Source organism: Chanos chanos, chromosome 1 (assembly GCF_902362185.1).
Source record: "Chanos chanos chromosome 1, fChaCha1.1, whole genome shotgun sequence".
NCBI classification, from domain to species: domain Eukaryota; kingdom Metazoa; phylum Chordata; class Actinopteri; order Gonorynchiformes; family Chanidae; genus Chanos; species Chanos chanos.
This window is the reverse complement of record NC_044495.1, coordinates 17,112,753-17,130,037: the sequence shown is the minus strand read 5'-3', so window position 1 is coordinate 17,130,037 and position 17,285 is coordinate 17,112,753. Positions and strand designations below refer to the sequence as shown.

At 41.9% G+C, this 17,285-nt stretch overlaps 1 protein-coding gene across 1 annotated transcript in view; it reads right to left on the bottom strand.

The window, feature by feature from the left end:
- cacna1c (calcium channel, voltage-dependent, L type, alpha 1C subunit) overlaps window positions 1–17,285 on the bottom strand; it is a 128,132-nt gene that overhangs the window by 87,495 nt on the left and 23,352 nt on the right. Inside the window, exons 2-3 of the mRNA XM_030766455.1 lie at window positions 5,541–5,871; window positions 2,385–2,490 (exon numbers count right to left, since the gene is read on the bottom strand). Of these exons, the coding sequence (XP_030622315.1) occupies window positions 2,385–2,490; window positions 5,541–5,871 (437 nt within the window). The remainder of the gene's footprint in view (window positions 1–2,384; window positions 2,491–5,540; window positions 5,872–17,285) is intronic.

Here is a 17,285-nt window from a genome sequence, read left to right as displayed (position 1 = left end):
CATTCTCTCACACTAATTGCGGAGAGGTAAAACATAGTCTGGGATGTGGCTGTAGCTCAACACAGAGAAGCAGGCAGTTTTGTGAAAAGCCTTTAGAAGTCAATCAGCTATGAAGAAACTGTTTTATATATATATATATATATATAAATTACATGTCCACCCTAGAGACCTGCTAAATGCTCTCCCTTACAACTAACCCATCATTTATCAGCCATGCATTGTGCGCTTCAGAACAGAAAGAAAGAGAGAGGGCAGAAAAGCAAAGAGAGAGAGAGTTTGAAAGAGAAATGCATAGAACATTCAGAGAGTCGAAGATGGGGTGTGTCTGGAAATATCTTTGCCTTTATCACCAGGATGGGGCTTTTAAAAAAGTAATGGAGAGAGGGAGAGACAGACAGACAGAGAGAAAGAGAGAGAGAGAGAGATTCAGTAACGAAAGCACTAGCCCAGTTGCCATATTTTGGAGGCTACATCACTATGTTTTATGAGCTCTCTGGGAGAGGAGGAGGGTCAGCATAGAGGGGCATCAACCTGAGAAGTGCTTCATCACACCAAAATGAAAAGCACTGAGACCACACACTCACACACACACATTCATCTGTTCAAAGCAACTCAATCACACAGAGAGAGACCTGTTGCCTGTATATTACATTAGCATCACAATGGAACATACAGTATAAATGCATTCTCCCCGCTCCAGAAAGAAGCTAAGGCTAGTGGCTCTAACATAGGAGTGTGATGTGGAGTACACTGATGAAACAGTTACTTCAACTGGGGCTGAGTTCTGGGGTGTTTCCACAAGCCTAGGGCAGTGCAGGTGACGAGACTGTGTTAAACTGAACACAGTGTGCCAGTGAAGAACCCTTATCTGAGCATGTAAACCAGCTAAATTCATATAAGCCTCCAAAAGCAGCCCAGTGCAAGCCACTGCCACTCTGTTACCACGGTAGCCATGCATTTGAGCATCGCCGAGGCTACAATATCCATGACAACCTCTCTCCTGTTAACAGTTTCCATTCATAGCCCATATTATTGGAGAGAGCAGTGCATTTGCTTGAAAAGAAAATGGGGCTTCAGCCATACACAACATGCAGTATGCAAAGCAGATCCAACACATCTATTTTGTGGTGAAGTCCACTGCTTCCGGTCTGTGTAACGAACACATGCATGCATGCAGCCATAGGTGTCCTTGAAGGTGTAGTTCTGTGTGTGCGCGTGTGTGTGTTTGTGTGTGTGTGTGTGTTGTGTATGTGCCTACAAGTACAGAGATGCCTGCAAAACCATGAGCATCCTCTCTTTTCCTATGTATGCGCGCCTGAGGAACAGTGCTAGTGCAGGGATGGTCCAGAGAGGTCCAAACATCGGTTGGTTTGGATCTGTCTCAAGAAAGTCACTGAACACATGCAAGCCACAGTCAGTCAGAGTAACTGGCAGTCAGAGTAACTGACAGAGAGCAAGGAATGTGCAAATATGTACAGGAGAGTCGTAGAATGCCGCACAGCTGTCTTGTCCTCCTCCATGCTGAGGAATGAGAGATGACAGCAGAAGAATAGAGTAACATTTAAAATGCAAGGGGATGTCTCCCCTTTGTTGCTGCAGGAGAAAAATCCACTTTGAGTATAAATTTTTCATGGCTTTGGTGATGAGCTCACTTCATGTGTTTACTCAGTGCTTGCCAACACGCATGTTGCATGCCCACTTAAGAACATGCTGGAACAACATGTATGTTAAATGTCTGGAGGGATCTGATGATCCTAAAAAAGCCTACAGTAAAGCAGTCAGTGCCACTTCAATACCACAACACACTCTGTTAGTAGAGTACAGGGTAATAGGGCCAATTTGTTTATTGTTGATGAAGCATGATGGTACATCACATTTCAATGTATATACAGAGATCTCTGTAAAAACTCACTACCTGACTTAATATATTCATAACTAAGCAACATATTCGCCCTATGTGTAAGTATACAACTCTTGCTACACAGGTACCCCATTAACGAATATGAATGTGTGTGTGCGCATGTGTGTGTGTGTGTGTGGGTGTGTGTGTGTTGTAACAGTCTTCATTCTGCCAGAACAGATTATTGTTGATTTTGGCAGCATCAACGGTCATAGCCTGATGGACATCAGTGCTGGCAGTTAGACACACACACACACACACACACACACACACACAAACACACATTAGCCTAACATCCAAACAGGTGAGCCACTCCAATGCACTTCGGAGGTGAACAGAGTCACACACAAACAGCATTTCACATGAACATTTCCAAAAGCTTATCCAACTGTAAGATAATGTTGCCCTGAGAAGAGTCAGCCAGAGCACCTACCTACCTGCAGCAGACAGAGCAGAGAGCAGGAGAGAGCAGCAGGTGACTTACCAGGTTGGAGTTGGTGGCATTTGAGTCATCCTCAGGGAAGGGGATGTAGACAGCTAAGGCCACACAGTTAGCAAAAATAGTCATCAAGATGATGATTTCAAAAGGTCTGCAGGAGTGTGAGGTTAAGGAAAAACAAAATGAAACAATTGTTGCAGATTAACACCTACACATGCTCAGGACCCTGACAAACAAATACACACACACACACACACTCATGGTTGTACACTGTTCATTTTAAATACTGATGAGGATCAGTCCATCTGAGGGCCAGCAGATGTGCAGCTCTTGTCCTTATATGTCCACTCAGTGCACGGGCCATTCGCGTGGCCATGAGAACACAGGAAGCATCAAGTTAGAGCAGCGGACAGCCAGGCTGCTTTCTCTGGGACAGTACTTGACTGGTCATAACCTCATTATCTATGGTCGCTGTTTTCTCATTCTCTCTCTCTCTCTTTCTCTCTCTCATTCTGGCATTTATTTCTTATTTTCCCAAAGTTTCAATTTTCCCTTAAAACTGGAGTGTAAATACTGCTACACTACAAAACACACAGATCTGAAAATTGAGCCTGCACCACAACAAATGCCTGCAAAACCCACTCACACTCACACAAACAGTTACAAACTGCTTTGTTCTCCTCTCCTTTCCACACCTATCCTCTCCCAACCAGGACTATCAGAATGGGATCCCTGACTGTTAATTTGTCGGACAGAGCAACAAAAATTAAAATTCCCCACTTTATTTTCTTCATATGAAGGAATTTCACTGAGATCCATGTGTGGTTTGAGTACATACTGACTGCCCTGAGCACGTTCCTGAGGTTAGCCGATGTTCTGGAGTGCTCTTTACTGACAGCTGGACTATACCACTATATCTGACAGCATAAGGTCCAGTTCCCTGGGCGTCTGTGAGGCTTGGTTATTCCAAACTCCCTTGTGAAGAATTACAAGGGCACAAAGCCACTGGCTTCTTAGATAAACAGACTAATATATCAGCATGTTGAGATTGTGTGACAAAGTAAAAATAAAGCAGAGCAGGGCTGAACTCTTTCTGATGAGAACAGAGACTTGTTTTGCTTTTGTTTTCAGTCCCTCTCCTCTGTGGGATAAGCAGAGGCTATCTCACAATGCCTCAGCTCATCTTTTCTGCTGTCACATCACAGCGTAACCCAAAGTGGCATGACATATTATTATGTATTACAGTGTAATTATATGTATCCATAACAGTTCACTCTTAGATTCTAATACAGGACATTTACTGGTCACTGTCATGCTGATAACAGAGACCACATGCACAAGAGCAATAAAAAGTCTCAAGTATCTTGTAAAAAGCATGGAAATGACACAATATTGTTTAACATGGCATTTTCTGTGTGTGCTAATGTGCATAAGTGTGAATGTGCATATGGGTGTGTGGGTGTGTGTATGTGTTTGTGTGTGTGTGTTACGCATATGTAAATATGTATCGGTATAGGTGTGGGTTGTGTGAGTTGTATGTATGCTTGTGATACGTGTAGCATGCTTGTGTGTGTGTGCGTGTGTGTGTTTGTGTATGCATGTGTGTATGTGTATGCACGCATGCGCAGAAGCTAAGGGGAGGTTACAGAGGACTCAGGCAGACCCATTCGACCTGTTGCGAAGAGCCGTTGTCATGGTAACACAGTCAGACAGGAGCAGAGATGTGGGTCTAGTCTCTCTGGAGACCAAACCGCAAGGAAGAGAGGGAGGAGAAATGGAGGAAAAGAGCAACAAAAGGACAAAGGAGGAGAGCAGGAGAGGTGACAGTAGCATCTCTACAACATCCCTTATTTAAAAAAGGGAATATTTTACTTCTGTCACAATGATGACTGAATGCTTAATCCATATTTTTCACTTTCTAGTGCTCTCTCTATTTCTCTCACTCTCTCACACACTCTCCCTCTCATTTAGTATCATGTTAATGAGAATAATTAATTAGGCCCCAAGATGAATGATAATTTAATCATCAATCAACAAGAACATTTCCTACAGCTCCACAGAGAGAGGAGAGGCCGGTCCTGTGACTGACAGTTCAGCACTGGAAGAATAATAAAGCACTGAGCCTTCGCTCCTCGCTCATAAGCTAGACACAGAGTCAATCACTGTCCGTCAGCCAATCGCTGTATAATAGGTCTCATCCTGAAAACACCATTTCTCCAGTAGAAACACTCATTATCCACCACACCAACAGAGGAGAAATGACCAACAAGGAAGGACAGAGAGACAGAGAAAGAAAGAAACACTGGAGAGGGGAGGGAGGAAGAGAAGCAGAATGACAAAGAGGGAGAGAAAGAAATAAAGGAAGGACACACTGTCCCACAGTCTCCTGAGAGAGAGAGAGAGAGAGAGAGAGAGAGAGAGAGACATTCTGTTGGAAAATGAAATCTTGGATGGATAATTTGGGATGGCGGCAGATCCATGACTCATCAATCGACACACCCCCCCCCCCCCGCACCCCCCCCCCCCCCCGCCCTCCCCCCCAATCTTTATTCATTGTTTATTTTTATCCTCTCTTGAAGCTAGTACAAACTGAGCTCACCACATATGGGCCAGACAGGTCCAGGAACACAACACACGCCTACCAAACACACTCTTATTTATACACACACTAACACACACACTATATTTTCAAAACTGCACAACACATACCTGCTACACATCATATGGACACACTCTGTAGTTTTGTTTTTTTTAAATATTCTCTGTTAAATCTCTCAGGCTGACTGTGTGAAACAGCCCTGTGGTATTTGGCTGTTTCATGGTATATGTCAATGGGTGGTGATAGCTCATAGGACTGTCAGTGCTGTTGTGTCTGTCAGGGTTCTGGAGAACAGATGAGGTATATGCTGTGAGAATCTCTATCATCATCAATTGGCTCCCTGATGATTACACATCAACCCTGATCACTACTGATCAATACAAACTCATTATATACTGTCAGCCTGACCGCTCATTTCTTGCTTCTCATGATCTGTCCATCTGTGGCATCACCTCATTCTAGCCCATCATGATCTTCTATATAATCATCATCATCAGTGTTAGTAGACTGGTAAATGACATGGAACAAGAACACAAACACACACACACATATACACACACGCATGCACACACATGCACTCACGCACACGCAAACAAGGATACTTCCACTCGACGATGCTAATGCAGGCTCTGCGGATGGGGTTTTTGAGTGTGAGGCAGAGGAGTGCTCGTGGAGGTCGTGTGGCTGCAGTGCTGGCCTGTTTCTTGGGTTTGCTGTAGTTGTGGCGCTTGCGCTGTGTGGAGCTGGCAGTGGAGATGGGAGCTCCCGCACTGCCCATCAGTTTGGCCTGCCGTGCAGCATCAATGGCAGCCTGCCAGGACAGGGCCGCGCCCGCCGTGGGCACATGCTCTGCCGCCAGTCCCACAACTACCCCATGCTCTGGCTCACTCAGGCTTGTCGCCACCGGCAACGACGGGCTCGAGTAGTTGGAGCCTGTAAAAGGGGAGAGAGAGAGAGAGTGAGAGAGAGAGAGAGTGTTGAGGGGGCTGAACCCTAAAACTGTGGGAGCAAACAACTGAACATCCATTCTGAACACAATGACATATTCAGATACTCTGGACAAATGGCACTCTTCCATTATGCTTTAGGCAATACAAAGTCCACTCTTTCCATGACGCTGCATGATAACAAAGAAACAGAAAAGGTTTCAGCAATTTTAGAGAACTTCGGGTATTCATGTGTGTTAACTGTAGATTTTGACTTTCAAATTATAATGATACACCATCAGGTCTGTTTCCACTCAAATGAAGTCAAGAGAAATCTGGCAGAAATGCTGGAAACTATTAATTTTACACAGTGTGTCCAGCTCAACAACACAACGTAATTAGTGTTGGGAGAAGCCCTAGGAAAAATGTTTTTGTACAGTGCAGACTTCTGAGGTGAAGTAATAGAATGGTCATTTATAGAGAGCCTGACCATTACAGGAAAACACGCACACACACACACACACACACACACACACACATACACACACACACACATACACCAGCAAAAACACACACAATGTGTATGTGTGTGTGGGGGGTGCTCACACTATTCTTCAAAACTGTACATCACAAATATCTTAAAATACTGATGAGGGATCTTTCTCTTCATGGTGGCAGGTCATCTTCTATAACAGTTATCATGCTGTGTTACAGCAGTATACTCAATCACTCATAAACCTGTGGCAGAAACTTGAGGTGAGGGAACAGTAAGAAAGTATCAGCTTCCTGATTATTTCATTATTGTTTCTGATTTCTGTCACACTGCTTACACCACTTCACATCTGAGACAGCCTGAAGGGTTATTGTTGAACTGGACAAGCTTGTTGTTGTTTTTTTTCTGTAAAAAAATACAGAGAGACAGACTTTGGTATTATGGGTTTTGGTTGCTGAGAGTATTAGCGCCCTTGCTTGCTTACTTACAACAATATTTATCATTTTACTGCATGACTCCAATGACTCATTTATGTATGCATTCACAGTGAGTTAATATTATTGAAACTCATCTACTGACAGAGTTTTTGCTGTTCGTTGTTTTTTCCTTTACTAGACCGAAGCCTCAGATTTATTTTGTTGACTTATAAGGTGTTGGTGTAAATTTACTGAACAGTGACAGCTGTAATATAAGATCTGACATTTTTTGTAGAGAATATTTCTCCTAAATGTTTCTCTCTCTCTCTCTCTCTCTCTCTCTCTCTCTCTCTCTCTCTCATCAGTGAATCTGTGCTGCTGTTGAGAGCATCAGTGGTAAAGGAGCAGGGTGTGCTCTGTTCACACAGATAAGCAGTCAAATGCAACACAAGACACACTCCTTATAATCTGCCCACCCTCCTCTGCCCCTTCTTACTCTCTAATAACATGTCAATCCACTAAATACGAAACAGGGCAGATTAAGCTGAATGGTGTGACAGATTGACAGGGGGATTCTTCTTCTTCTTTAAAGGTTACACTCTTAAAGCTGATCAGTCACTAATTCAATTATGCCCTCCTTCTTTAAGACACTGTGTACATGAATAAAATCACAGTTATATTCAAATATTCATTCACAGTCTGACCATATAAGCCCAGCAGGAGAAGTTCTCAAAGTTCTTGATGTTTTTTTTCCTTGGCATTGCTGTCATGTAAAGTGATCAATGGTTTGGAAATTCACCAGTTGTGAATATTTACGCCATTAGAGGCAATGTTTTTGAACCTGCAAGTCTGGCTTTGTCATTCTGTCATCAGTGATGTCCTGGCATGATGGAACTGTCTATCCATATGTCTGGCGTTCGTGTCAGGTCTTTCTAGAGAAACCTCCTCTTTCTCACCCTCTTCCTCTCAGATTTATTTCAGTCACTTTGTAACAGCTGATGACACCTCATTATTCACTCAGACAAAAGCACCACTTTCTGATACTGACTCCACCATAAGGAGAAAAAACACAAACAGGTTTCTGAAAAGCTGTCACTGAGACAGCGACATATCATAATGTAAGGGGCATAAAAATACACTCAGCAGGTGTGTGCATGCATGTGTGTTTTTTCTCTAAAGCCAAACTGAGCATGTGGGATCGTCCAGTAGGCCACTAATCATGCTTCTTTTCCTGGGAGAGCATCACAGATCTCTAAAAGGTCTGGCGGATCTCTAAAAAGCTAGCAGGCCATCAAGGAATATTCCATGCTTAATGGCCTACTTCTAAAGTGAGTGTGATACACAGAAATCACATCAGTTTCTGGAGCAATGTGTGTACCAATGTGTGGTTTTGAAACTGAGTTGTGCTGGTGCTGATTGAAGGAGCTCTACATGTTCTCTAGATTGATAAATCAGAAGTTCTGAGGACAGATAAAACATCAGCCATGGGCCAGGACACATCATCATTCTGAAGCCCAGCTCAAAATCACACCGGTAACTTACTCTCTAAACTGACATCGGCCAATCCCAGTGGAGCACTCTGGGCCGCCCCCCAACCTCATTTCATTCAGCATGAAAAATAAGAGCTGCCAATCAAATCTGTTCACAGACTCAGTTCACAGACCTTCTTTCACACGCTCAGAAATCTCATTCTCATCATCTCAAATACCCTCTTATATACATTCACCCTCTCTTTTTCTTGTTAATCATTTAGTCATTGTAAACTACAGTGTCTTATGTGTGTAAGAAAGGAGAATGACCACATCCATCTCACCATCTCATCCCACACACCCAGGTCTATGCTAACTCATCCCTCACTAAAGTATTCCTATCTCCTCCTCTAAAGGGAGAGAAAGAGAGAAGAGAGTTAGTAGTAGTGAGATTGAGACACACAAACAAAGAGAGAGAGAGAGAGAGAGAGAGAGAGAGAGAGAAAGAGAGATCTCACTCCTTGAATACATGCACCTACTTTTCACTCCAGCAAGCAGATACAAAATCACACCTGCTCCCTATACAGCCATACAAACTCAGTGGGACTCAGATGAGAGCGCACACACACGCGCGCACACACCCACACACGCACACGCACGCACACACACACACACATCTTTAGGCAGCGACAGCTGCACCAACAGCTCCTCTTTTCGTAATATAACTCTTTTGATTTTATAAATGTTAAATACACACACACAGACACACACACATATATATATATACATATATATATTTATGTGTGTGTGTGTGAATTTAGATTCCATCTGCTTGAACACATTCTGGCAAATCAACACACTACTGCTGTCATTTCCCTCTCAGCCAAGTAGACGTACCACAAATACTTAACCCAGGAATACTAGCATTACATTGTGTGTTTGTGTGCATATCTTTCACAGCACATGAACACGCTGGGTAGGGTAAACACCTACTCCATGATTCCACATGATTTCAACATGACTGCAGGCACTGATGGATTGAGTTGTTCTCAGGGTTCCATAAGAGCTGTTTAGAGGTCTGTTTTTGCTTTGTTGTCAGAATGTGATAGTAGGTATGAGTCACACGTATGTGAATGTTTTTCATTCAGTCTGAATGACTACTAACTGTTATGGAAAGTGAACTCAAAGCAGCTCTCTGCATTTCCTGTGACCCTCAGATGAAGAGCAAACACTCACTTCACACTCGAGCATCATTCATAGAGCTCAGACTGGACCTCTATTCTCCAGAACATTCTCTAGCTATGATAGGACTCTGTCACACACACACACATACACACACACACACACACAGTGCAGTCAGGTATTAATAACCTCCTTATTAATATTCATCTGCAGAGATACAGGACTAGAGTAACCCAGATTTCCTGCTGGGGAGAGAGAGGGAGAGGAGACAGAGCAAGAGAGAGCTCAGATGGTACAGAGGAAGCCTAAATATGTGATTGAAGCTGTGAAATAAATTCCGCTAAGCTATGTAACACTGTAACGTCTTTACAAGCCATTTATAAGAGAAACACTGAAATGAATCTCTATGGGTAAGTGACAATGGTGGGGTGGAGAAAAGAGAGAGACCGTTTGCAAGAACCTGAGAGTTAAACTCCAAGCTCACAGAGTAAGGATCTCACAACACAAAACTTATTTTACTGCAGTGATCTGTATGGCACATACAGCTAACAATCGACTATTTGGGAAAGCACAAATAAATGCAATGGAAACAGATATTTCTTCTACCTGAAGTTGCTCGTTATTATTCGGGAAAAAAACATGATTGCATGTCTGTGTGTCAGCCATTATGTTTCTTCAAATCGATGCATATCATTGTGGATGGCCACAAGATAAGAATGCCGATTCTGTTTGCAACATAGGACTCTTATTTCATTAACTAGTCGTTTCATTTTCTACACATTACTGAAAAGTGATCGCTATATTCTGTAGTCGCCCCCACCGAGTCAGCGCAAATTACTGTTGTAAAATAGTAATTCACGTCTCCCTAGCGATCAGCATCAAGAATCAGGAACGCAACATTATTGGAATTTAAGATTATTCCCTTCAGCTGAAAGATATTTTTCTAAATACAGCAGAAAACCGCTTATAGTGATCACGGTCATGGTGATAAACCGTTCAGCATTGATAGCTTAGTTTATTTTCAATTCTGTTACAAATTGAGAAATGCACTGAAACCCCGGCCAAGCCGTGGCTTAGCCTGTACTTTCACTACTGACGTTATTGTACTTTGTAAACCGCACAATTCTTTTACGTTTTAGGCTATAGCCTAATGATAATTTGAACTACAATAAGCTATATTTTATATACAGTACTGTACTGTATTATAGTGTATTTGAATTATACACAATTCAGTAATTTAATTTGTACAGTACTGTAATTTGAGAAGGGTTTGAAAGCGTAAGCCTATTGTATTTTGAAAGAGTCCATAAAATTCCGTAAGTCGCGACGCTGCTCGTTTCATTACTTTATATTCATGTAATAAATATACAAATGTCATGATGGTAATCTACATGAGAAATAAAGAAAAAGAAAAAGAAAAAAAAAATCGGCTATAATGATCGTCTGCTAATAGTGATCAGTTTCACCCAGACAGACGTGATCACTATAAGCGGTTTCCATTGTATATTCACTGTAAATAGTTTCTATCTCAAATGCAAAACAGAATCTTTCGAATCTTATAAAACTTTTTCTTTCAGTTTTTGATTGTTCAGTGTCCCCCAGTTAAAGGGGTGGTGGTGGTGGGGTTCAGACAGTTCATAAAACTTAGTTTAGTTAAAAATAAAAATAAGAGAGGGAGAGCGATAGAGAGAGATGAAAAGTACAGAATGAGGATGTGGAAATATATTTCATAATTAATTATATGGCAATATTAAATCAATTTGATGCTTTGAGGGCACAAAATTGTATTACCAGTGAATAGGTTAGAAAATACAACATTTGCCCGATTTAACGAGACTTCCGGTATAAGCCACACCCACGTCCGTTCTTCTGTCCAAATACAGACACAGAGACAGATCATTGTGTTGGTTGAACAGATACAGATACAGATACAGATAATGATGTCTCTGTACACCTCTAGTAGAGGTCATGCAGAGCCCATGTGGAGCTAATGTAGAACCAACATATAGCCAAAAAAACAGTGAAAACAGACAACTTGGAGCTCAAACACAGGGCCAACACACAGCCAACACATAGCAGAAAATAAAGTCAAATTTTTCATGATACAACAAACATCATACTACAGGGAAAAAGTCATGTTCAGTCAGTCATCCTTCACACCATGACATTGTTCTGCTCTCACTAAGCTTTCAACCAGCCATAAACCAGCTCCAACTCTCTGCAGTTACAGCCAATCAGAACCAGCTTCAACAGCCAACCAGAGACAGGCAATATTTATACTCCCACTGGCACCGGCCAGGGTTTGGGCCAATTCACCATACTCTACAAGATATTTAACAGCCTCAGTGTTACTGGCACAAAGAGATATATCAGAGGGGGGAAAACGCTGGTTTATCGCATTTTTAATTTGCTTCAATAAAACTTTTATTGGTCGCTTATGCGTGGGTCGATGACAGAGCAGTTGGTATTGATTCATCAGTAGGTGATCTCATATCAGCCACGTTGGAAAGAGTGAAGCTATCTATGTTATCGTGACTCAAGACAGAGCTGGAGACCTAAACACTCCTGGGCTTTAAAGTTATAAAGTGATAATGAATTCATTGGCTGTGTTAAGGGGGAAGAGGGTGGAGCTGAAAGGGTTTTAGATCTTCCCCCATGCAACCACTCAATAGAAAAATGGATTGCTCCTAGAGACAGTGAGACATGCAGTCATGCTGGTCATATAAAGCAGCGAGACAAACATGACGGGATCCAATTACTGTCTGACCGAGTGTAAAGACTGGCTAAATAAGCGACTGAAGCTACTTTGAGCGTACTATGATTATCGGTATCAAGCGCACTGGTTTTGGTATCTCGGAAATGGTTGCTGGGCTTTTCATACACAACAGTCTCTAAGGCAGATGTGCCCAAATCAAACCCTGGAGGACTCATATCCCCCTGCTTTTTGTCCTCGTATAAAAGACCTGAGGAAATGGTGTTAAAACGATCACACACTCTCTTAAGTCAACCAGAGATAATGTAGGTTGGTTGATCTGGCATATTCTGCTATCTGCTTTGTGGAACACGGGTCCAATGTTTAACTGGTTTAGCAACAAAACGAAAAAGTTAGCAGCTGTCCTTCATATCTGTACTTGATTGACATGCATAGTTCTTCTCAACTTTGCGATGAGATGGAATGAGTTGTACCACTGTCCACTCTTCAGCAACCACATGATATGCCACTGCATCACTGAACATTTCTGACACCAGGCTGTTCTGTAGGTAAAGGGAGTTGTAACCACTAGTACATGGGTATATATAATAAACCTGGCCACTAAGTGGAAAGTACCATTTGAAAATATATTTTTAATAGGGGCATGAACTGTCCTGGATAAAATGTTTAATTTATAAATGATAACAAAGCTATCTTCAAACAAAACCTTAGCCTCTCTCTGATTTAATTTATCACTTGTCTACATCAATGTTTATGTTGCATAATTATTTAAACTGATATATATATCTAAATGTAGCATTCAGGCCTCCCTAATGTACTTTACGTTGCTTTGCACGTGCATGTCAATAACACCATCTTACTCCTATCTGAGGGGACTAAACCTGATTTGTCACAGTTTGGAATTGCCAAGTATGAGCTATCATACTCTGCCACGGCACAATCCTTGCATCGAAGAGGAAGGGTGAAGATTAACACATGCATTCTCCAAAATATGTGAAGCCAGCCTCTGCCTCTCGCCCCCCATCCAATTCATGAAGGTATTTTAAAAAAACAGAAAAAAGAAAACCCTCAAAACTAATGGATGTATTCTTGACATAATGCTAGACTTTTAAAAGTCCATCAAAGCACCTACATAAGAGCCACATGTGCCAAAGAGCTTTTGAGTGGGAAAGGCATGCAGAATAGCAATACACATCCAAACAATGATATCCATGCAGCTTCAGAACTTATTCACATAAAACCTATATTTGCACATCGACTATCTTTTTACATAATGAATGAAAGTAATTTCGTTTTTGTATTAGTGGGGTTTTTTGCAGGGCAGTTTAGCAAGGATCAATTTTAACAACATCTGATCAACAGTTATTTCTAGTTCATGGAAATCCAGGCACATGCATACAAGGGCAACATCACACATACACACATATACACACAAGTTCTGAGGGAATCTGGGGGCATATGTTGAGTGGGTGGCAACCATTGAGGGTGCTGTCCACAGGGACAGACAACGGCCATTCCACCATCTGCTGAATGACATCATCGCCCTTCATCTGAGCCAATCAGAGACAGCTGCCCACTCATTTAGCCACGCCTTACCTAGATAACATCTCAGAGCTGAACTCTACTACACAGCGTCATGAAGAATACATACACTACAGTCTTGTGCGGAAAACCAAGAGAACACACATGCATATGCAAACACAGCATAACCAGAGGCTGAAGGTGAGGCAAGTGAAAGAGCTCATTAGTGAGTACAGGTAACTGCCAAAATGAAGGAAACATCTGAGTAAAGTATAGCCTACTTTCAATTACTACTTTTCCTGTGCTTTTAACTGTGTGGAAAAATAGCAATGGTTATAAATTTCCAGTGTGTCTAGTTGCATCTGTCCTGTTTTTCTCTATGCCCTGTGCACTGTTTATGACAGCTACAGCGTAGGTCACAAATTCTTGCAAGCTGCCACCTGGATCAGTGTTGTAGTTTTTTTGTTTGGTTGGTTGGTTGGTTGGTTTTGTGTTTTTTGAGGACTGTACGTGGTCTGGAATTTTAACCTTTTAACCATTTCCCAAGTCAGATAATTTCATAATTTCATTAGAGTGTGTGTGTGTGTATGTGTGTGTGTGTGGGAGGGGAGGGGGGGCGATGTGTGATTGTTCATGTAGGTACAGGACTCTCCAAAAAAATAACATTTTACTTTTTAACTCCTTTCTGGCTTCCGGGTTGTCCACATATAGTATATTTTTGTGGATATTTCCATGCCATTTATATTTGAAAGTACTGCCTAAGCATCCCAACAGGCGTGGTCCCTCTGGTGCTTAGAGTGAAAAATGCTGGGCTGTCCAACTCATTCACTCTTTTGGCAACCAAGGCTGAGGAAGATCATTGGCTTTGAATGAGGGGTGATTATTTCTGCACATTTGGCAGGAGCTTCAGGGACGAAGTCCACCTAATTGACTACTGTTTCATAGAGGTCTGACAGGAGCTAGAGGTCTGATGGGAACTAGAGACATTTGAAACACATATTTGACCATGATGCACTGGATCTTGTTGAATGGTAAAAAATCAATCTGAATTAGTTAACTGCATTTATAACTCTAGACAATCAACAAACAGCTTCATCAAGGACAATCTGTCAGGGACTACACATAGACGAGTCTTTCATTAAGTTACAGAGCATAAACCTCCTCCTTCATCTAAAAATGTACATTTCCAAATAAGGTAGAGCAACGGAAAAGACATAGGGACAGATGAGTCATCCTCCACCTCAAGTAGATGAATGTATGTGGGGTGCACACCAAAGAAACTCTCCTCTCCCAATGAGGGTTTTTTTTTAACAACTCTGTTATGGTGTAGGTTTGCACAGTTTCTCTGCATGGCTTAAGTGAAACTCACTCTTCAGAGGTAAACAACAATAAGACACCATTTGATGCCATTATGAATTTCTTCATGGAAGAATGGCATCAACAGAGTTCCAGATAAAATATGTTCTCCGGAGTGTAACAAACTGGTCTGGTTGCTCAACACATTACTAAGACATGTTATATTGATATTTCCTTTATTTTAGCAGTCAGCTCTATATGTAGTACTTAGTGTGAATATTTAGAGACTCAGTTCATAAACAACGTGATATACTACATATGAAATGAGGTGTTAATCTTACTGTTAACAGGTTGACTTAAGCTTCCACAGAGTATGATAAACCACAGCACAAAGCAGAATTTACCAACTGCACATGTGAGGGCGCAACCTCCCCAGCTGTGTGTGTATGAGTGGGCTGCAGAGTCATAAGTGTATATGTGTGTTTTGTAATGAGCTGTTTTCAGTACGGGCATTGTATAGATATATGCCATGCTCTGTTCCTCTTTACGATGATGTAGTTTGTGTGTATGCGTGCAAGTGTGTGTGTGTATGTGTGTGTGTGTGTGTGTGTGTGTGTGCGTATGGAGTGTTGGAGGGTAGGTTATTACTCACTGAGTGCCAACACATTCTACATGTCTCATGCTATCAGCATCCTCCCTCTCAACATCACACTGATTACACATACAACACCAACACAACAAACACAGCGTAGACACGAAATAGTCACACAGCCTTTTTAGCAACTGCAGGGAAATATCACTCAAACCATACTCTCTTCTCTTTTTCCCTGCCTATGTACTGGTGATGTGAGTGTGTGTGGAGTAGTGATGCCAGGTTGGTGTCTCAGTATGTGGTCAGTATAATCAGATGAGGGTCTTATCAGCTCTCAGTGTGACGTCAGTTCTGTCCTGAAGGGAGCACACAGCTCATCGCTGATTACTACACACTGGGGGGCTAAAATAGTGCTCCTCACACCTAATAAAAACAGACCAATTCATTTGGACAAGTTTACTTGGATTAACTTTCTATACCAAGGGGACCTGTAGAATAGTTTGCTGATTTGTAGTAGAACATTGGACTGAACTCTGTCTGCTAAAAGATAAATGCTTAAATAAAAGCACTCGGTCTTTGGGCCTGGCTGCAGTGAGCTCACACTGGCTGAGTCATGACGATGAGAGCTTGCTGTAATTGTGAGTTACTTTCTCATTTCATGAACAGAAGAATAAAAACATGCAGAGTAACACTAATCCTGGCCCACCACACATACGCACAGACAGACAAAGAACTTCGACTGTTGGTATGAGTGAGCAATGAAGATTTTGCTCTTTCCTAATGTAGCACCAGTCATACAGTCTGCTTTGTTGAGTGTTACAAAACATGTTTTCATTTCTCGAACATTCCTCCATCCATTATGGTGTCCTAAGCAGGTTGGGCATAAACATTTATACTAGAATGCCAGCACACTGCCATCCTGTTGTCTCTATTTTTACACAGGCAGGTTTTCCAGCCAGTGGCAAGCTCTTATCCGGCACTGTTTGAGTAGAGCTGAGTAATGAGGAATCTCACAGGACATGTGTCTTTATTGTTTAATGTGATGCCTGGATTGGTCTCACACATGTTGAAACAGTCTATTTTAGCATATCTCCAGCTGATACAGTAACATAAGCCAATATGGACATGCTAGTGCTTCACTATCCATATACCAGCACATTCATTTTTCCCTCTTTTCTCAGCTGCTTACTATGCAGGTACCTGAGCATATCACAGAGCTTCAGAGCAGCGTGCTCCATCCTAAAATGACATGATCATCTTTGCCCAAAATAACAGGCATCACATTGACCCGTTCCCTCCCCAGCATTCACAGTATTATGGTGCAAGATTAATATGCTGTGGAGCCTTTTCTGCAGCTAGGCCTTCTACCATACACAGCCATTCAAGTCATAAGTCTACCATAGAAGAACTGATTGTCCAGGACAATTAAACATGAAAGAATGAAACATGATGGAGCTGTAGTCTGTTGCACAACTAGGATAGGACCGTCAGAACACTGTTAACTGGTCTTGTTAACTGGACTGACTAAGATGTTCCATTGAAGCCTGGTTTAAAATGTGTCATTTCACCGTAAACCTAAACCAAGTTCTGGATGTGACTCAATGCTGCCAGCAGTTGAATGGGAAACATGACTGAGAGTCGTGGTATTCCAGACTGGAATGTGTCCTGAACACGCAAATTTAATTAGGTCATTATCTCTGTAGAGCAGTTCACCTCATGAAAAACAAGAGAGCTGCGTC